This window comes from Geospiza fortis, unplaced genomic scaffold (assembly GCF_000277835.1).
Source record: "Geospiza fortis unplaced genomic scaffold, GeoFor_1.0 scaffold40, whole genome shotgun sequence".
In the NCBI taxonomy this organism is placed as follows: Eukaryota; Metazoa; Chordata; class Aves; order Passeriformes; family Thraupidae; genus Geospiza; species Geospiza fortis.
In genome coordinates, this window is record NW_005054297.1 from 18,195,025 (window position 1) to 18,217,519 (window position 22,495).

At 37.9% G+C, this 22,495-nt stretch overlaps 1 protein-coding gene across 13 annotated transcripts in view; it reads left to right on the plus strand.

Annotated features, from left to right (window-relative positions):
* SORBS2 (sorbin and SH3 domain containing 2) overlaps positions 1-22,495 on the plus strand; it is a 144,021-nt gene that overhangs the window by 74,428 nt on the left and 47,098 nt on the right. For 6 of the 13 annotated variants that reach the window (XM_031059179.1, XM_031059063.1, XM_031059226.1 and 3 more), the window contains 5 exons: positions 194-318; positions 13,365-13,509; positions 15,794-15,969; positions 21,253-21,319; positions 22,131-22,175. In XM_031059179.1, the coding sequence (XP_030915039.1) occupies positions 194-318; positions 13,365-13,509; positions 15,794-15,969; positions 21,253-21,319; positions 22,131-22,175 (558 nt within the window). Of the gene's footprint in view, positions 1-193; positions 319-1,304; positions 1,923-9,137; positions 9,624-13,364; positions 13,510-15,793; positions 15,970-21,252; positions 21,320-22,130; positions 22,176-22,495 lie in introns of all 13 variants that reach the window. The other 7 variants (XM_031058717.1, XM_031058756.1, XM_031058976.1 and 4 more) reach the window with 3 other exon arrangements.

The following is a 22,495-nucleotide window of genomic DNA, read 5'->3' on the forward strand; positions in this document are numbered from 1 at the left end:
TTTGAATTCTCTAAATTTTAAGGCTTAATATTTTGTAGAGTGGCAGCTTTAGCCATGTTCTTATAACTTCCATGGTAAAACAGCATCACTGTCAGTTGTGCAGTTTGTTTAGTAGCTGGGTTGCTGTGTTGAGAGCAGTGCAGATGTACTGATCACACCCAAAAATGGTTTCATTCTTTTCTATTTACAAAAGCTTGGCGATCTTACAATGATGGCAGCAGAGAGACACTGAATGGAGATGCTAGCAGCTCATCTCTTTCAGCAAAAGGCTTCAGGAGCGTGCGGCCAAACCTACAGGATAAAAAATCCCCAACTCAGGTAAAACTGGACACACCACATTTAATGCTACACCACTGCTGGGGGTTAGCACATATGGATGGGATACCTCTATGAAACATTGTCTGATGTCTTGCAGACAGTGTGAATCACCTGCTCGTGTGGGTCACTAAAGGCTGGTTTGCTGCATAGATAAAGCATACTGCACACAGGCTGTATGCCCCCAGGTTAATTACCAGAAATTGCTTTCAGTGAGCAAGACAGCTAAATAAAACTAGGTCATACACAAGTAAAAGCTTTCTAGGAGTGTTCCCAGACTTCAAAGAGTATTTATTAGCAGTTTACACTTGGAAAAATGCACCGGTCATCAAAATATCTGAGAATTAGGATGTATTAATTATATGGTAGAAAATGCTTCTGCCTTTTTTGCAGAACAATGTAATTAGAGCATACTAAAAACAGAAACAAAAAAAAAAAAAGAAATCAAGCAAAAAAACCACACAACATAAACAAAAAAAACACCCCCACACTTGGAAACATCTTTATCTGTCAAAAAAAATACCAATTTTAATACTCTCTCTGGTACTATTTTAATTCAAAATATTAAAAGTCTCTGTGTGTTTATATATGTGTGTTACCTGTGAATAATTGCTTGCTATCTAAGATCATGGAGTATTTACATACCTGAATGCTTTCGCAGCAATAATTCTTTTTCAGTGTAATAATTGTTTTTTAAAAGAAAATGAATGATTGTGGGCTTCCTTCTGATCCTTTCTGATCCCACTTTGGTCTGAGCAAATGGAACATGTGGCTTTTTAAACAGAAGTTGCACAGGAAATGGTGGTGGGAACCTGACCAATGTAGTTGTCCATTGAATTTAGCAATGTTGAGATGAAGCCCTTTAATTTGCTAGTTCCTTTGTTTAAATATAAAAGTAAAACTGAACTATATCTCCTACTAACATTTACTTTCTTTCTGTTTCTTCTTCAATGTTATTTTGCTGTATGTGGATGCTTTTGGCAAATAAGGCACCTCTGCCACCTCCTAGAAAAGAAAGCTTTCGGAAAGCAAGAGTAACTAATCACGAGAACGAAATTAATCTCCAGGCAGGAACTGCTGGCCCAGCTAAACACCTCCTCTCAGATACTGCCTATTACACTAGTGAGACCTTTGTGCAGGAGACAATGTCTTCTCAAATATCTAACACAAGTGTGTCCTATGCACAGAAAATCATTAAGCCCCTGCCCTCAGTCTCCAGCGCAGACACAGGCGCAGTAGCTGGCATTAGCACCACTCTCCATCAAGGCCAGAGGCAACAGTCCCAAAAACGTAAGATATCTACCCTGAAATTAACCCGGACCCGTGACCCAGCAAGTAGCATTCCTTGTCATTCTCAGCAACAGCTCAAGCCTGTTGAAGAGCCAGTGTTTTCACAAAGGCCTGTCTCACCTGCCTGTAACCCCATGCCTGAGATACACACAGCATCTCTTTCCGTTCAAATAGTTCCCACCCCCGACAATAAAGCAGAGCCTGAAATCCAAGATCATCCACCTAGTATTTCTCCAGACACTTCAAAGATGTCTTCAAAGGATTTGGGACACAAGTCTACAGTTCTTCCTTCTTCACAGGCTGCAGAATGCCATGTGGTATATTTAATTTTTCCATCTTTTATTTTAGATCTTCATGAATCACTTAATAACCATCTGTTTAGTTATACTTACATTACCAAAGTTAGATCTTGTGTTTTCTGGGTAAAACTACCTGTCACATGGACCAAAACAGAAATGAACAAAAACTGAAGGTCTTGGAAGGTTATTGGAAAAAAAAAATTACTTAGCCGAGATGGAAGGCAGACTTCTTTATTCCTCTGTGAGCACTTTACAGAGTGCAAATGCAACATAGGAAATTAGTGTACTGTAGGTGATGCATCTGCTCAAGGGGCTCTTCCTAGAGAGGATTGCATTAGAGGGTTATGCTGCTATAGATGCTGGAAGAATCAACTTATGGATAGGTTGGGTTGGGTTGGGTTGGGTTGGGTGGAGCTTAAATGCAGCTCTGTCAGTTTTCTAGGGCCACAAAAAGTACATTTTGTCAGTCAGTGCTTTCTGCTAAGCTGGGCACTGGCATCTCCTCTGTGTCCTGTGCAACAGAGCTTTTTAAAGAAAATGGGTCTATAAATTCTTTGTCAAGAACCTCCGCATGAAACATCATGGGGCACTGAACTTCTAGGTCCATCTGTTTCCCCTATACGTTGCACCTACTGAAATGAAAATTCTTTATGCTGATCTCACCTAGGAGAAATTGTAGTGTCAGTCACACAGTGCAGGACCAGAGGAGTCTGAGCAGGGTTTGCCACCATTCAGAAACTCCCTGAGTCATATAAAATAAGCCTGGGCACAAGAAAGCAGCAGTGAATACCTACTAGGCTTTGTAATTTCTGCTCTGCTTTACCTAGCCACATGAGGATTTTTCTGTTTAAAAAGATAATTATTCTAGTATATCTAGCAGTATAACAGCTTATCTGTGTTTGAAGTGGATGTACAGATTGCTGTAGGTCTAGGCATGTCTGCCTCAAAGCTTTGTCTGAGGGAAAATCCCATCATGGCATATTTATGTTCGTCTAGTTCTACGGGAATCATTGAGGCTACTCTGAAGTAAATACAGCACTATCTTGTAAATTAAAAAGTCCATTTACAGCCCTGTTGTCAATAGTAATAACACCTCTGCTTTTCCAGGCTGAGGTTCTTTTGGGACATCACCTTCAACCAGGTCTCTACTCTGGAAGACATAAGTATGTGCATTAAAAATAGGGTAACTTTCAAGTTGTAATATGTCTGTCTCCCCCTTCAAATGCCAAGTAAAATTTTTGATCAGAACAAAGCTCTGTTAAATTATATGGCAACAATCTGCAATGCTCCTTTTGAATTCTCTCCATTAAAAAATAGGAGCACAGAAGCATTAACGACACTTCCTCCTCAAGACTAGACACAAAACTGTCATCTTAAATCCTTCTTTTAGACTGCATAAAATTTAGAACATTTTGAGAAAAAAAAAAGTTGCTTTAACCTTTAGAAGAACCAGTCTGCTACTCAGTGATTTTTGTCAAGTAAGACAAGTCAGTTCAAGCAAGAGCCACAGCAAAGAATCCATGTCAGAAACAGTAAGGAAAGCTGAGCCACGGCTTTTTCTGGTAGATAGGGTAGATATGAAGATATTGCAAGTCTTTTAAATGTGGGCATCAAAGGATACTGTCAAACAGCAGAACAGGTGTAGGTGTGTAGGTGTGGCCAATTCAACTTTTGCATCTGTTATCTTTTCACTTAAAAATAGTTGCTCAGCCTGTTAGAATATGATGCATTATATATGGGCAGATAAATCTCTCAGACAGAAAGTATGATAGCTAATAAGGATTAGGGAAAATGCCTTTTTATGATTAAAAATAATACTCAAAGTTGAATAAAAAAAACCTAAAAATTAATTAATCTTCTAGCTGCTTTTTTTAGAATTTTAAAAGTCAAAACACATTTTGCATTTTCCTTTTAATTTAGAATCTTGTTTAGTTTCACTTCAAGCTGAAAAAATCAGAAAAGTATCTGTGGCTTATTTGGCAATTCTGCACTTAGTTTTCTGCTTTCTCCTTGATTTCAGTATGTGAGAAGCACTATCAGAAATTTGGCGACTGGGCTGCTCTGAATAAAAGGAGAAAAATTTCAGTTGATCACAGAGATCATAAAGGCATGTAGCCATCTTTTCAAGCTGTATTCCTTTATGGATCTCTTATCTGCAAAATGCAGCTGACATTTTCTGTGGTGTTCAATTTTAAAATAAATTCTAATGAAGGGGGGTGTATTTGGCATCACAATTGTGTGGTGGAGCCAGTGGGTTTTGTAGATCCTTGATAAAATACATACCTAAAACTAGAGTACAAATCAGCATGTGAGATGGTGTAAAAATCTGCATCAGGTGAGTTCCCAAAATGAAGATGCCATGAACTAAGATTAGAAATAAAGGCTGCAGCTATATGTTTAAAAAATATTTCTTTTCAGACTCAGATCTCAGTTTAAAACTATGAAACTGTTCTAGCTAATGCCAAATATTATGATCCCTTTAGTGCTATATATCATAATATTTGCAAAAGTTAGAATTTCTCTCACATAGAAAATTAACTTTCAGTATACTATGCAGGATAGTATTTTCATTTTTTAAATTATTTTAGATCGGCAAGCTCTACATGACTTTGTATAGGAGTTAAAATACTTTTGTACCTGCAGCTTATAGGTTGTATGTCAAGCTGTATCCTCAAGGGATGCTCTCAGACTGCAGATTAGGCCTGCCAGCAGTGTTTAAAGTTGCCAGAGAAACTCTCAAAAAACAAATACACTTAGAAAGGTGTGCAACTCTCCCTCTGCATCTGGGTTTATGTATGTGAAGGAGAATGAGGTAAGATCAGGTAATCATCTCTTCTTAAGAGGTAGTAAAGAAGAAATACTGTGCATATGGGGTATCTGTCTAGCCTACATGTACTACTGTATTTTGTCACAAAGTATGGAAATACACAGCCCAGAGGGAGCTTGTGTGGTCCAAGTTAATGTATCTTGCTGTTTGTGCTCCTGTTTCACTGAATTTCAGTGCTTATCTGTTGAAACTTTAGGAGCAAGCAGAAGTGTGCTATGACTCGCTGAGTGACATTTTGTAAACACTCCTACTCAGAGAAAGGTTAAACCCCTTAAAAGTATATATGAAAATAGAAGCATTCAGGTTACTCAATATTGTTGCATTATTACAGTCTCAAGAGATGCTGCTTCTTTGTACCATACCGCAGATACAGGAGCAATAACTGTATCTATTTCAACAGAGAAATTTGTATTTGCTAGTTTGAAACCAGTGGAGGTAAATTTTGTTGTCTAAGTTTCTCATAAGAAGTGATAAACTGATGAAGATTTCTGAAGTGCATCTTCAGAAATAATCACCTAATTTTTTATTATTATTATTTTGTTCCTAGGATCCTAAGTGTCCTGTTGTTCTAGATATCACTCTCTGAAACTGAGGTTGCAAAGCATTTTTTCTGTTATTTGAATTCCCCAGATGAGTTGAACACTTGGTTTAGTCCTGATGTCCTGGAGGAGTAAAACATCTATAGCAGATGTTTATGAAAGTGTTTCTTTCGACAGCCTTATGGCTGTAGACATGTGCATCAAGGAAAATAAACACAGAATTAAAAAAAAAATCTAAATCAATTCATCTAGTACATTTCTGAGTTTTAGGTATTGACAATATTAGAGTGATATGGAAGAAAGAGAAGACTGGTTTCAGCATTCTGGGGACAGATGTGAAGCAAAGAAAATTGAGCATGTATCTTTCATTTAAGTTCTGCATCACTAGTATTGCTTTAAACAAGGGCTGAACTACATCTCTTATACTGAGTGTAGGATAAGAGGGCTAGGTAGAAGAATGGGCATTGGAATATAATTTGCAGAATTAGTTTGAAATCAGCTTTTGATAATTAAAAATAGAGGTATTTTTACCCATTTATGCAAATGTATGGGTGTAATTTGATTGTTGATTACTAAACTCTGCTATGTATTAACACAATGAATTTATTCACTTATCTCTGAGTCTCCTTATCTGTGTCTAGACTGTTGAAGCAAGGCCAGGACTCTGGTGTCATTAGTAATCTCACACCACTCCCCACATATCCTGCATTAAAACAAGAGATGACTGATTTTGAGACCTGTACTCGGGTCACCTGTTTACTTTATATGCATTGGATACCAGCTGTGCTCTTCAGGCCAGGCATTTTACTGTTTGATGGAAAAGAAGCATTTCAAAGGACCAGCAGATGGCTGCAGCAAAGGCTGCTCTTCAGACCTTCAATTCACATCAAGACTGATGGCATTTATCTGTCTCTCAAGTGTTGCTCCACAAGCCAAGACAGCCACAGTCTAGGTAGTTTTTCATCGTTTTAATTGATTAAGTATTTGTTTGGCATTTAATCTGCCCAACTTCTGCTAGCATTTCTTCTGCTATATCAATAACAAACCTAATCTGAAGCATGCTGAATAGAACCAGTATTAAAAGTTTTCTGGAATGCCTTCAGCCTTGTCTTTCTCATATTTTTCACAGTGAAAAATATAAGAAAATATTATTCATAGCTGAGATTGCATGCAAGGTGAAAAATATGGATCAGTAGTAGCCAGTTGTATGTGTTTGAGATTACCAATATTCCCTGTTTTTTTAAGTGATGTAAATCAGTTTTCAAAAACAAGGCTGTTTTAAATCACAATTTCAGCCACGCTTTCCCAGAGAGATGATTATATATATGAAAGTATTCTAGAGCCAGGCAGAATAGAAGTTTTACTCTACAAAGCCAAGAAGCATCATGTGGGAATCAGCCCCTAGAATTGCTGCATTCCTTCTGTCTGCATTGTAAGAATAATAACTTTATATTCTTTTTAAGAATTTGGCTTGATGAAATCAGCTATTATTTGTCAATCACAATGAATTGAATTCTTTAAAATCTCAGTTTCATTAGCTCTCTGGATGCACCCTATCTATCCTTGTGTTGTCCATCCCTTCTTTTCTCAAGAATGCAAGAAATCTCCTCAGTTCAGAGCCAGAAGGTTACTAGATTTCATAACTCCCCAAGATTTCCTGTTATTTTAACAAATAGAGATTAATTTACACATTTTGGCTCAGTCATATGTAACTTTTCTTCTGGGGATGCTGAGAGGATAAGTGGTCTCAAGAACTTCAGAGCTTCTTTTTGGCCCTGCCTCATAGTTACAGCATGATCTCCTGGTTCTTGTCTTTTGCTGGAGATCTTGATATGATGATCTGATGACATAGATGATGAAAATCATCATGCATGATGATTCTGTCCCCCCTTTATGTACCTGTGAAGTGAAATTACAGTTTCTTATATGTGTATGTAAATGCTAGCATCTTAAATATATTATGCTGTATAATCATCCTAATTTTTCATGACATTGTTTTTAATAGTATTCCATTGTTCTTTTGAAGTTTCCATTGGCAAATTAGTTCTCTATGAAAATACTGTGTCCTTTTACAGTCATACACTCAGTTATTTATTATTTTCATTAAGAGGTAATCTGTTCAGATGTCCTCTATGAAAAGATTAAGTTGGGGGGGGTTCAATTGTAGATTTGAAACATTGCTGTGAATAAGATTTGGATTTTAAACTGTTTGACTAAGTTTCTTCACTGTTTTGACTGCAGATTTTAACAGCAGCTTTTGCCTGTTGTTGTGTACCCTAGAGATCCAATGATGCCAAAGATTTAATTTGAATCAATTGGAACAAGTAATAGATATCTGTTCACATACTTAAGATTCTTTTCTGTAGTGCTTATTCATAAGGATGGTCCCTTTGACCTCAGTAAGGTTATTTGTGTAAATTCTAGTTGATCTAGAACAAGAATTATGCAACTGGAACCCCAGTGACCTCTTGTAAGTAGCATAATCTGGGTTGTGTTCCAAGTCTTCCATAAGGGCTTTAGAAGATATTTTCAGATTTTGGATTAAAATGCCAAAATGGCATTTTAATCTGATGGCTTGAAACATTTTTTGAATGATTAAAGACATCTGCCTAGTCTAAGCATAGGAAATATCCATACTACTGATAACAAGGTGATATCGATGACTGTTTCTTTTTATAGTGGTACTCACTACATATAGTGTCTTACTGTCCTCTGTTTTACATAAATTTAAAATCCCAAACACTCTTTCCCCAGTAGCTATTCCAGATGTCCTCAGCCCGATCAACAGTGAAACCCTTAGTGCTGAAGTAGGCAGCATTTTGAATACTTAGGAATTAATGGAAAGCTTGTGGCTTAATAGGCAGTATAGAAGGATTTGTGTAGCTGTTTAACAAATACTAGATGCCAACATGCTTTAGTTCAAAAAGAAGTTGCAGATGCAAAAAGGCAGTTCCAGGGCTAGTTTAAACTGAGTGGCCTGTGACTGATTTGAAATGACAGAACATAAAGCTCATACATTGTGTGGCAGTTTTCAGAAGCACTCTCATGAGACTGTTCCCTTCTACATTTTAGGAACTGTGCTGAATCCAAACTGGCATGTTTTGTTTCAGTATGTCCTGTTCTTGTGCTCCCAGTCTTTGTTCCTCAGATTTATACCAGTTACCCTAATAATCCTTATGTCCTCTAATGTTGAAAAGACTTCTATGCGTGCACCTTATAGAGTAGGTTGTGACAGGGTGCTTCCAGGGTGCTTGGAAATTCTAAGATCATCCAAATATTTTTATTAGAGAGGCAGTGGAGAAGGTGTATTCAGTCACAAGAGGCAAAAAAATTCTACCAACCTATTACTTGCAGATCATATGAAGAGTCATTAAGTGTGTTCCTGTATAGCTGGCTTTCCTGCTCATCTTTATATTACAGTTAATTTCAAAACCATTCCTATCCTTGACAAAATAAGTGTAATATTTTCCAAGATCAGACTTGCAGATACATTTTTGCTTTGAAAACTACATGGACATGACATTCTCTAGCCTCATATTTATGTGAAGAATAAAATAGTGTGACCCCCTCAATGCGCAATGGAGATCATTATTATTGCAGTACATTATGAATATTCATCCTCAGCACACTATGGTTTCTGGCATTGCTTCCACTAGTATTTTATGCATTCATTTCTTTCATGTTGTCCTACTCTAATATAGAGCATGGCTGATTTATTTCCTAATCTTTGTAAATGTGAACTTCCTCGGGTGGCTGAAAACCTTACACTTCTGTAATCCCCCTACACCCAGCAAGAGGCAAAGGGAAAAGTTCTTTATTCATTAAGTAATCTGTTTCTTTTCTTATTTTTTTTCCCTCAAATCTCAGCTTGGAAACCAGAAAGTAACTGCCCCTGTGATGGAGGTAAATGCTTCACAGACACACAGACAAACAGCAACAGAAGCTTCTCCACTGCCTCTTCCTTCTCCTGTGGTACCAGTTAACAGAGCCTCTTTCTCACCAGACAGTGGCACCCACCCAGTACCATATTCCTTGCCAACGCTTGATGATTTTTTGCCTTCCCTCTTTGATCAGAGCCCAGCCCTGTCCCAGTGTCCCTACAAATGCCCTTTCCTGGCTGCTGCCAGTGCTGCCCCCAGGAGCAGGAGCGAAGCAGCCTCTGTGAGCACAGACTCTGCCATGAGCGAGTGCTCCTCGCGCACGCTGAGCGAGTGCTCCACTGCCATCCTAGATGAGCTGCAGACTTGTGGCTATGATACCACTGACTGCTCTGAAACACCTTCCCCAACCCTGAGCCAGATGTCTGCTGTGTCAGATGGCACCACCTTAACCAACACTGCTGCCACCTCTCATGTAATTATGCTTCCTTTTTTTCCTCCTCCATTTTGTTCAAACAGGTTGTCAGAGGGGAACGGAGAGCGACCTTGTCTGTTAACCCATTACGCAGACAAGTATTTTTGGTAGTAATTTTCCATGGTCACAGTCTGATAGTGTTTTGTAACAGTTGTTAAAAAAAAAAATCATTGGCATAGCAGATTTGGGAGTAGGAAATGATTGCTGCGCAGTTGTATGGTCAGCTAAGGTGTATCAAACGCTTTGCTTAAAAGAAAATAAATTCAAGAAATACTTGTTCCAAAGTATTAAAAGCAAGCATTCCATGGAGTTTGAAGAAATTTGTTTAAAATATTGGTAACAGTTTACAGGTTTTTGGAGTCTGGACTACCACCATTTTTGACTTACACTGAGATGCAGATTTCAAAATGTTATTTGTAAATTCATAGTAAATGTTCACAGTATTTAATGCAGGTTTTTTTCTCCAGCCATGATGACTGCACAAAACTGGTTTTCTCTCCTCTAATTAACATTTTCCTTTTCTAAGCACAGTTTCTTATAGGACTGAACTGCATAAATAATCTTGAATTATTCAAGTGTCTTGTTACTTTTCTCTTGGTTAAGTCAAGGGAAAAACCAGTATGCAGTAAGACACTTTATTCATACATTGTTTTCTGTACCTTAGTATACTCATATATGGGGAGAAAGAAGGTATGGAATCTGGGTCAAACCCAGATCACTTTTTATTTCTTTTGAGATTATCCACATGATTAAAATGAGTCAGAACAAAGCCTTCATTTAAATTGAGCAATTCATTGCTGAATTGCAAAACAGAGAGATGTTCTGAATCCAAAGTTTTACTGGGTCACAGCAGTGTTCAAACTTTGTATAAATACTTCAGCATACAGTAATTTTCAAGCCTGAAAAGAACAAACAGTATATATTTTTTCTAAGCTTTGTGTATAATTTATAAAAAGTATTTTGAGTCCAACCTTGCACATAGTCACCTGGAAAGCCAATGATTGGTAGTCATTGGTCTGGATGCTGCTAAAAAGTAATACTAATAGTCATGTAAAAGCTTTAATTCTTAACTTCTGTGACACAGCTCTGAAAACATTGGGGTTTTTTAAGAATCGTTACTATGAATCTGCATAAAACACAGTACTTGTAGCCAAAGATACCATAATTAGTATAGACTGGTCAGACAGAGTCACCACATGACCATTTACTAGCTATGGGAAGCATGGAATATTTATATTTTCTTGTAGCCTACTTCTAAAATTGTCAGCTAATTGTATTTGTTTTCTTTGAGCATAATTTTTTGCAAGCTAAAGTGAGCATTTGGCCCTTCTTTCCCTTTTTGGGTTAGTCTCCCATTAGAAGGCTATGTAATGGTCAGGTCTGACCACCACTTTCTCTTTTAGACATGGCAGGGATGAGCATAATGTTTGTTCACTGTTAATGGACAAAGCCAAATGAAAAGACACTCACCCAAAAGCAAAAATACCCAAGTAGTCCTAAGAACCCCACAGAAATTAAACTGCTGGCAAAACCCAACTCTGCAGTATAGAAAAGTCATCATCTCCCACTCTGTAGAGAAGGGCCAGTTGGCTAAAAATGCATCCATGAAATGAAAAAACATCTTAAAGGATTTCACTTCCTTGTAAAATCTGGGAATAAACTCTGTCACCTGGACCTAAAGTGTCACATTCTCAGATTGAAATGTCAGTAACTACCAAATTATTCCAAGGGAAGAAAAGGCCTTTGAAATTTTATTGAACTATCTTCTATAGCTAACCCTGTAAACCGTGCAAGACACAGCAGATGAACAAATGAAATCGCCACCTTCACAGACATTTTCCTCAAAGAAAAAATCATTAGAAACTAAGAAATTATAACTGAGCTGAGATCTTATCTAAGACCTTCAGAAGCAAACCCAGAAATGTCATATATGAGCATGCCACATATACATTTATGACTGATGTCCTACAGCTACTTGTGTGGGTCCTGTTTTCATGATATTTTGTACTACTTAGTGTAAATGCCTTGCTTCTAACTGAGCTATTTGGTAAAGTCCTTCTCAGGAATATCTCCGTTTTTTATTACAGAAATTCATAGGAGTATCTGTCCAGTCTGCAAAGAACTCAAAACCGTTCTGCTCAGAGAAACAAAAGCCATAGTAAACGAGTAAGAAGGTGTAAGGCTCTGCACATAGTTGCACCCTGCCTTCCCTAGAAACAAGCTTTCCCATAAAGATAATATGTAGAAGAGAATGGGTGAACACCTGAAGTAGAGGAGAAATGGCTGGCCTCAGTTTGAAACCTTATCTGAAAACATGCCTTCATTGAAATGCTGTCTTTGAGTTAGTAGCTTTTCTATTCTTACATCTCCAAAGCTGAGGCTTTTTTTGCAGGAGAGCATCATGTAAGAAAAGCCAACTTACTTTACTTCCAGAGTTTATTAAGAGAGGAGACATTTAAACACAAAACTTTCAATGGAGACATCACCACAACAGAAACTTTTCAGCTCATTTCTGAAAAACAGGCATCCTTAAAATGACAAAACCCTGAATGCATCTAGGAGTTCACATGATGTCTGCATAGGACCCAGAAATTGTTTTTCCTCTCTTAGCTATGGGAGGCCCTGTTAAAAATTTCAGATCAATTCCGTAATCTCCAAAATACAAATGCATACAGAAGGTCATGAATAATTTAATTTTTATATGTCAAAATAATATGCATTTTAATATGTTTTTATTTATGCTTTGCTGCTTCAGGTAGTCTCTTGCTTACATCTGCAGCATGTTTTAGTTCATTTGTTATATAAAATTGAGGAAAGTTTGTAGTTCTTCTAATTCAGATTTAAAGAACAGTTCTGCATTAAAGGAGATATTGCAGAGAGCTTCCCTTTTTTTCTGCTGAAATATTCACTACTCTCTTATTTCATTCAATGCTTTCTCAGCATCTCAGTTTTGATTCTTTCAATACTCCCTGTAAAAGAGATGCAGCCCCAGTGCAGGGATTGTAAACCTGGGGGCAGATAGTTTCCTCTTGTGAAGTGCCTCTAGTGACTAAAGCCTAAATGGCTTTAGGTGCTTGCTACTTTTGCCAGTTTGCTTAGCTCTCCCATTTTTGATTTTGTTCTGTCATTTTGTGGTTGTGGGTTGTTGGTTTTTTAATTGGTGCTATTTTTTTTATTGTGATAGATTACATATCAGCGTGCCACAGTCACTCCAGCTGGCTTCCATTTTTTCAAGAAATTTTTTCACTCTTCTCAGCTAGTCCTAATGAGACTTTTCCCTTCAGTCTGCACAGAAGTTCCCATTAATATCCATAGTGCTTGAGCATGTGCACTAAGGGACTATGTCTCTTGGTGTGAGGGATCTGTGGCAGACAGCCTTTGTCACACAGTGTTGGGAGCTTTTACTGCCATCTTCATTTTATATTGCTGTCAGACATCTGCAAGCCTTGTTTGTGCCATCTTCATTGCCTTGACCATGATCTCTGTCACCTTCCCACGACAGCATGCATCACAGCCAGCACACACAAGGAGAAAAGAGGGGAGGTACAAGGTATATAAGGACCACACTCTGCTCCCTTTGTGATAAGTTTTGTGTTTCAGTGAATGCAGATGCCATTATGGCTGTGTACCTGACAACTGGGAATTGTTGCTTGGATGACAGTCTTGCATCACTCTTTCTTTGGGATTGCAGTTGGAGAGCTTTGTGTGTAGTTTAATGGGATATTGTTCTGTCTCTCTCAGGCTCAGATCACAGTGAATGGGAATTCTGGCACTGCTGCCAGCCCAGTGAGTCACTTTCAAAGGCCTTTTTCCCCTTCTTCAGCTTACCCTCCACCAGCTTCACTCAATTCCAACATTGTTATCATGCAGCATGGCAGGATGATGGGTAAGTCTCACACAGAATGTTTGCTTTATACATTACACAACGTATTCTGATTGATGTGGTAAAGGCTGCAAACAATTGCAGAGTGCTTCACGTCCATAATGAAGGTATTGTCTATTCATCTACCTTGGGAGGTAAATGCAAAAACATAATAGCATTCATTGTTAGGTACAATAGTGATCCTGAACTGGAGTTACTGTTAAGTTTATAACCTAGGTGTGTGAGCTAACCTCTTGCCAATTTTCTACTGGCTTTACCAAGGAAAGGGCGTCTATCAAAATCGCTCAACCTGTCCAGCCCTTTCAGATTATGCTGTAAGAAACTGAGGGCCCACTTTGTACTTTGCTCCTCCCTACGACTTCCTTAATTCTTCAGCAGAAATACTGTCAACAAAGGGAGAGGCTCTGGGCTTTTAAAAACCTAGAGCCACATCAATCTCAAACTTGTTCATGTATTTTTTTAGGGCATCTTTAATTTAAACATTAAACACAAACCAAATACTATCAGCCTTAGGCTCTTTGCCAGTCTTATCCCATTTTGCCAAGAGAATAATATAATTGCTTTTTCTACCAGTTTTGTGCAAATTTAGAAAAGATTATACATGCAAAATAACTTGAATGTGATCCCACAGTTTACATTTTTTTGTGCTTGCAGGGAAATTAGGTGACAGTTCTTGCTCTGAGACATGTTAAACAAATGCTGCTGTCATCATAGTGATAAGTACAAAAACTGTATACGTGGGTTACTCCAAATCCCAGAATTCTAGAGTTTGTGAGTGCTTCCAGTTTGCTGATCTAAAGATCTATCAGTAATGGTTTGGATATACTTAAAATATGTATTTTCCCAAGACTTTCACTCTTGTATGATGCTGAAGTTCAGTGTTCCACAGTAACAGCCTGATTTAATTCTCTTTGCTCATGCAGAAATCCCCCTGATGGCCTCAGTTTGAGGCCTATGAAGAGCGAAGGATCTAATCCAAAATGTTTTCTAAATTTAACATCATGCATTTTGGGAAAAAGTTCCAAATATTCAGACGTTTGCCACACAGAGTTGCCCCTCGCCATATATGTGTAGCACTGAATTATTTACAGGATTTCAGACTTGAGTAAACAGCTGAAACAGCCATGCCAAATCCAGCACTGCAATGGGAGTGAGCAGAAATATTCAAATTAAAATTAGAGCTTTCAGTCACTGGAGCTCCTTTTGCAGGCTCATATTATTCTTCAGAATAATCAGTGGATATTAATGCCATATGAAAGTCAATTTTTATTGTCACCATTAGTGTTAGAACATGTATTTTCACTCCCTGCATTCATTTATCCTGCAGCAGAACTGTCTCACTTTACCTGCATTTGCAAGATAGAGGCTTTGTAATAGCAGCCCACTAATTTACTGAAACCTGCTGCCTGAAGGAGTAGGGCTCTTTTTCCTTTCCACAGGAAAGAGTGTATTTTCTGCAGAAGTAGAAATTTTCATTTCACATCCCAGCACTGAGGTGTTTCTTGTTAAGTTTTGTTCTGCATTTTAGAAGGAAATGGTAATAGTGATGTATTAATTTCATTAGTCATAAAGGAAGATTTGAAGGGGAAGGGTAGAAATATTGCAGGTCACTATAAAACAGTAGCAGCTTGAACACTTCACCTGAATTACTGTAGGTGGATCATCAGATTGTTCTACAGGTGCCAGGTTACCAAAAACCATTTTTATGGATTACGTGGAGACCCATAAACATATCAACACGTGTTAAGAGAATGCTGTATGTCAGGATTTTTTTCTTTAAAATATTCATACATCAAAACTTCATGTTTCTTAGCATGTATGACATAAGTTTTTGTGCAAGGCTGTCTTCTGTGCTTAGGGAACAGCAATTTTCTATAGTTTGCTAGGCTTGGTGGGTGGAAGTTTTGAAATTATGTCACTGGTTTCCAAGGAACAGGTAGAAAAGGTGCAAAAGTTTGATTTATAGGACAAAGGCTGCTGCACCTTTCTCAACAGATTTTGCTATGTTTGTGGGGATTTTCTTCTTTTTTTATTGAGCAAGACATTGTGAAAAAGTAGTTCTACTCTAATTCTGAGTTTAATAGTTTGTCTGGTCCTTAAACAAGTTTATAATTCTGTTAATGTAACATCAAGTAGGGCAAATCCCTAGTTAAGATGATAATTCTTTTTAAAAATGTCAGTAAGATTGTCAGCCTTTGTACAGTGTACTGAAATGGGGAAGTATGTTTTAACTGCCAAGTATGATTATTGTGTCATTATACAGTTTTCTGTCATGTTATCTTTACAGAGTCCACAGAGACATACTCACAGCATGTTCAGAATGTTGGCACCACCACCACCACCAGTACAATACCAATCTGTAGATCCTCAGAAGAAGAAAAAAAAATTACAGTAATTAAAGCTCCACATTATGCAGGGATTGGCCCGGTAGATGAATCTGGAATCCCTACAGCAATTAGAACGGTAGGAAATTCTGGGAAATCTGTGTATGAACTCATACAATGAACTGATTGTTGGTAATGGGTTTTTCACATTCTTCTACTCTTATATAATTTGGAATAGAGCGTGTGTAATCAGCAGCCTTGTGAATATAATATTGTGTGCTGACGAAAAGGAGAATGCTGACGGGAGCATAATTGGGCAACCTCATGTTTCTAGTTTTAATTAGAAGTAGCCAAAATTTTGTGTCTTTCTCGTGTCTCTTGTAGTTCTTGCCTTTTGGAGATGCACAACAATTGCATTTGGTTTATTTCTGAAATAAAGCTTATGCATACGATATATAGGTGTATATATGTGTGTATGTGCAAATAATCATATGCACATCTGTGAGTATATGCAAAAATCTTACACCTCTGCATTTTCTGGGGCAGTGTTCTCATGTCATCAGGGTAGTGTAGAAATGTGCAGTTTTGTTCTGATGGCAATCTAAGGGAGCAGCATTTTCGTGACAGTGCAGTAAATAATCCTTGTGCCCTTGAGTGACACATAAGTGAATAGCTGGGGAGCCCTTTCATTGTGAGCAGCCCAATTCTGATCATCTGCCGCTGGTCACTGCTTGAGTGGTCCCAGGATGTCAGACTGAAGAGTTTTGTTTTCACTATGCTGAAGCATTCTTTCCACTCTGCTGTCAGGGCAGCCTCTTCTGGCTGCTCCAGAGAGCGCAGAGGCAGCTGCACTAGGTCTGTAAAGGCAGCACTTGCTGGCCTCCCCAGCCAGAGAAGAACTGCTGTGCTGGACGGAGAAAGGGAGAAGAGTGGGAGCCAGGATGAAAGCGGCAGAGCCCTTGCAGGTGAAGTCCTAGTGAGGTGCAGGGACGTAGCAGCTGTTGGATGTATCCTGTCTGCCAGTATTGACATATGGGGGCTATGTTGTATTGCCAAGAATTGCTTCAAGGGACTGAAAAATTAGAGGGGAAACCAGGAATTAATGGAGAAAATCAATAGGAAAAATCAGGACAAGTGGTAAGACGGGGACAATTTTTATAAGAATGGGGGAGAAACTCTGGCATTTCTTGCTTTATATTTGACATTAAAAAGTAATATGATCAGAATCTTTTAAAAATGAAGACATTTCTTTCCAGCAATGCTCTAGCTTTCTGTCCTCTTTTTAAGTAAGTATTCCCTTTGCTTTATATTGGATATGGTAATTGGTTTTGTGCTTTTTTAGTAGCAGATTGTTCTAATAGGGTGCATATCAGTTATATAAGATTATAACAGAAATCCCCCTTAAGTGTGCCTGATGAAGCTGGCAATCTGCCAAACTATATTTAACTTTCAGGTTGTATGATCTGAGTCTTTCAGATTTTCTCCTAAAAATATAATTCAGCTTGAATTAGGACGTTTTCCTGCTGGTTTTGCTTTGATTTTTTATGTGTTTCAGTTTCAAGAAATCCTATAGCCTGTAGTCTTGCTATTATAGAAATAATTCTCACAATGAGATAGAAGTTAAAACTTTATGCTAGCGTGTGTATGTATGAGTGTATCTGATGTGCCATTTTTTATCCTTATTCTGCATCCTTAAGACATAGCTGGTAGTAAAATTGTTTTCAAGATACTTATTTGAGATTATAAGTGTGCACAAGTATATTTGAGCCCTGTGTATCCCAGCTGAGCAAGAACAAAGTTGGTATTGTTGTCAGCAAGACTCAAATACGCTGCACCTTGCAAAAGTGCTAAAACTGCATTTTCCATTAATAGTAGAAGGTAGAGTATATCACCTGCCCTTTCTCCAAGGTCAGTGAGCAATCCAAATAGGAATCTTCTCACAGAAGGTTCACTCTCAGTCCATCTGAAGAGAGAAGTTTACAAATTAATTCAATTTATCATTGCACATAAAGTTTAGAAGTTTCACTCTTCCCTCTTTGCAAAAATGGCAACAGTCTTTCAAAAAAGCAGTAAATGAAGATTCAGGGGTGATAGGTAACGCACACTGTGTTCCCAAATGCTGTGCTGCTCAAAGTTTAACATGTTATAAAGAACTCAGGAGTATCTGTGTTCTATACAGATTGTGAGTGCTTCTTAGGAGTAAAGAGGTTTTGCAAGATGTGATCGTCTCCTCCGAGTGTGTCTTCACTCTTAGATCATGGTTTGAGGCAGCTGTTTAGCCAAGGAAATCAGAAAGATGTTCTTCCTATTCCTGCTAACCCATTTTGTATCAGACTTCTGAGAAGGAAAGGACTCCTATAAAGCTTTTTATTCACTCAGAACCCCCATCCCATGTTAAGATGTTCCTTCTATGCTGCTTTTGCTCCTTCTAGCTCTGGGAAATGCAAGTCTGAAAATTCAGATTGTTGTTAGGTTCTGCCTTTGTGCCAAGCCCTGCCCCAAAGATGGTAAAGTAAAAGATGGTAAAAATGAAGTCTCTGAAAAAGAGAGGGTAAAGTGCTGTTCAATCAGAAAAGCATTCAGTCAAATATAGCACCATTTACCACTGATGGAGACCTGGGAAAGGAAAAGCCAGATTCATGGAAAGCAGTAAGGCTGCGCTGTTTTAGTCCATCCGAAATGATTGCTTTATATCTAATTATCAAAATTAATTGGTAGACTGAAAGGCCTCTACTTAGTAAGAAGGAAAAAAAACCAAGTCCTGCTAGGTTTCTTTTCCATACTTAGTGATGTAATATTTCAGCTCAAAAAAAAAACAATAAACAAAACACAAAAAACCAGAGGTCCACTGAAAGTCTCAGAATATTCTGAGTTGGAAGATCCACAAGGATCATCAAGTCCAGTTCTTAAGTGAATAGCCCATATGGGGATGCAAGCATTATTAGCACCCTGTTCTCACCAGCTGAGCTAATCTCAGGGTCAGAGAGGCCTCCTTTAATTGCATACTTCCTGATGGATGATTACAATACTGCAGGGATTATGGACTCTCCAAAGGAGCAGTTGCAGTTACTTCTTATGTCCTCTACGTGCTGTTTGGCTGATTGTTTCTTTCACTTATGATGATGCCGTGTTCCAACATTTAATTGCATCAGCTGTAATATATGCAAAGCAGGATGGCATCTGAATGGCTTCATGCATTATGAATACTCTTAATTCCTCAAACAATGTTGGTGTGTGGGATTAGTTAATATAAATTGAGAAAATTAATTTCAAAATTAATGTATTCTATTTCTTAATCCTGTCTGGTTTATAACATAAAGCCAAATTGCTGGCTGAGGCTGAAACCCCTAGGAGGGGTTTGCTGGGAAGATGATGAGAGAAAGAAACATTCAAATATCCAGAAGGATGCTGGGAAACCTTCTCTGCTCATGGAAGCTTCTCCATACCTGATCTCTGTGTGGGAGCCTCTTTTGACTTTGTGGAGGACCAGGCAATGCTTGACAAACAGCAGGGACATGGCAGCAGTATTTATGCATTATTTGCAATTTGCAATTTGTTTATCTACCACTGGTTGGAAGATTCTTCTTGGTTTAATACAATCAGAAAGGCAGTCACAATATTATGGGACCGTTGCTGTGGGAAATGAGGAGAAGCAGGGAGGTTATGTCCATCAGTGTGAATTGCTTCAGACCTCCCGGAATTGTAAACTTTTGAGCATATATCATCCTGGAGCACTAAACAGCATACTTGTTTCAAGTCCAGCTAAATTATTCTAACCAGAGTTCTACTAGTGTAGATATTTAATACCTTTAGGGAAACAATATTATTATGACCCAAATTTACTTCTGAATGGCTTACACTTGGCAGAACTCTGCACATTGGTAGGTGGGGGAAGAGACCTATTTTATCTTGAGACAAAACTGAATCTCCTTTACCTCTGTCTTGCAAGGCAGGCCTAGGTAAAAAGCATAATGGCTTTACTTTTTTCTTACCCAGGAGATCCCCAAGTTCTTCAACTGTCAATTCTTATTTTAAATATTGTTCTATTATTATTTAGTAGCAATTTTATGGGAACTCAATATGAGTCCTCAAAATACAGAAGCATTTCTGCCTAGTCCCTTATAGTAAGAGCTCACCGTTGTAAACAAAACATATTAGCTATGTACAGATAACAAGTAATCATGGCAAAGGTGGGATTTAGTAAGATGGCAGTGTATGGTGAACACGTGCACATCTGTCCAGTATTCTGTAGGGAAGAATTTTTGCTTTTTTGTGTTAAATAGGAGTAAGCAAAGTGATTGCAAATTTGGTATTTGCTGGTGCAAAATAATGCACTTCAAGAGAGGTCCTTTGAATTTTCCCTGTGTACCATGAGGTTTGAACATAGTGGTTTTTGTAATTGCCCAGAGAAGCCATGGATGCCCCATCCCTGGAGGTGTTCAAGGCCTCAGTGGATGGAGCTCCAAGCAACCTGGCCTAGTGAACATTGTCCCTTTCGGTGCAAGGGATGTTAGAACTTGATGATTTTTAAGGTCCCTTTCAACCCAGCCCGTTCTATGATTCCATGATTCTTTGGATTAAAACGTCTGCTTTTATGGCTACTGTGGGACAAGCAAAATTCTAGCACCTAAGGATAATATTGAAAACGTGTTTGCCTTTGTGTTAATCCTTTCCTGGAATATTATCATCCTACCTCAAAGAAAATTGCAGTAAGAGAAAATTCAGAAGGGTAAGAGATAAAAAGAAGCACAAGCAGGAGTCAATATGAGCAGAGTTTGGGAACCTTGGGATTAGGATTACTTAGTTTGCAAAAGTAAGGATAAGTATAATTTAATGAGTGATTATTGAATAAGTTTAAAAAAATTGTCTGGAAAGGGCTTTTAAAACTGGTAAAAAGAATACTCTCTGTCAACAATCCAAACATTAACTCTGAAATATAGTCTAGTCTTCTTTCTTTTCTCAGTAGTATTACAAAGTTTTTCTGCATTATTTAGCAATTACATTTATAAAGTAATTTAAGCCAGAAATTGCCAGGAGGTCAAAAGAAGCACTTCTTACATGCTTGTAATCATAACTGCTGAGGTGTTTCTATTTTCCTGTATAGAATCTAGCATTCATCATTGTCAGATACAGGGCGCTAAGGTGATGAACTGTTGATCTCGCAGTAATTGCGATGTTCTGAACCATTATTCCTTCCCAGGATCAGGTCCAAGACTGATTCAATCTTCAGTGTCTTCCAGAATTTGTTACAGGAATTCCGTGATAAAATGCATAAATACATTCAAAATACATGAAAACTATTATATTAAATAGGGAATAACATATAATATTTCTTTACAGAATAACATTAAATGTCTGATCCAATCTGTACACATGGGTATTTTTATTTTGTTGTTTATTGTTAAAACTCTATTTTTTTCAGACAGTTGACAGGCCAAAGGATTGGTACAAGACAATGTTCAAGCAAATCCATATGGTTCATAAACCTGGTAAGTATGTTCCTGTCTTTGTCTCCTCATGTCCAGTTTGAGGGATGAGAAATTTTCTACTGTAAATCTCCTACCATCTGCCTTTCTTTTGGAGAACTCCAGTGTTAGAACAGCGTGGGCTAGTAAACAGGCTGGTTTAAGGAAAAATTTTGTGCCTGAATTTAATTGTTGTCATAGAATATCTTACTTGGTTTTGCTGAAACTGAGCTTTGGTGACATTGCTAGCTTGAAGGTCCTTTATGATTTGCACCAAGGATGGCAGGAAACTATAAATGGCAATTATGCTCATTATACCTCCAGAAGGAAGGAGACTTTATTCATCTGAGGTAGACAGAGCTAACATTCAGTATGGCCACACAGAATGTTAGTGGGAGAATAAGAAATGTAGGCAGGAGAATGTTGGCTTACAGGCTCTAACTTGAACACTAGTCACATAGTAGATATTTAGGATTGCCTTTTGTGATAGGAACAACAACTTAACAGCCCGTAGCAGAGGAAAGCTGACAAAAGGAAGGAATCATTCCTGGGAAGGGGAAAAGAACAGACAAAAAGTAATTTGCAGTTCGGTGCTAACTTAGTAAGTATGCAATATGAGTGACATGACCAGAAGATTCAATACAATAAGATGGTAAAAACAGCTTAAGTATAATGGGAAGACAGAGTCTTCCAAAAGCACCTATAAGACAAGGAAAAGAAATACAGTGCTTGATTGCTTACCAATCTTCTATTTGTATTTGCAAAAACAAAGCTCAGTTTCTGTGATGAACTGGCATGTATGGCACTACTGTAACATATGTATTTCTTTTTGTAGATGACGACACAGACTTGTATAATACTGCATATGCATACAATACTGGTAGGAATTACTCCGTGTTCCAAACAATGCTTTTGTTAATGTCAGCAAGTGATGGTGTAGTTAACTCCTCACGCTCGCTTTTGTAATGCTTGTAGACACACTTTCTAGTGTCTCATTTGATCTCAGTTGTTAAAATGAAACAAGTTTAATTTTAATTTCATTCTTACTACAGAAATTAATTGCAGCTGTGGACCTCTTACTGTAGAGGGACACACTTAACACTATGGTTTCTTGATTACATTGCATTTATTTTCACTAGTGATTGTTACTAATGCAGCCTTTCCTTTATAGAAATGGAAAGGGAACTACTTGTGAAAATG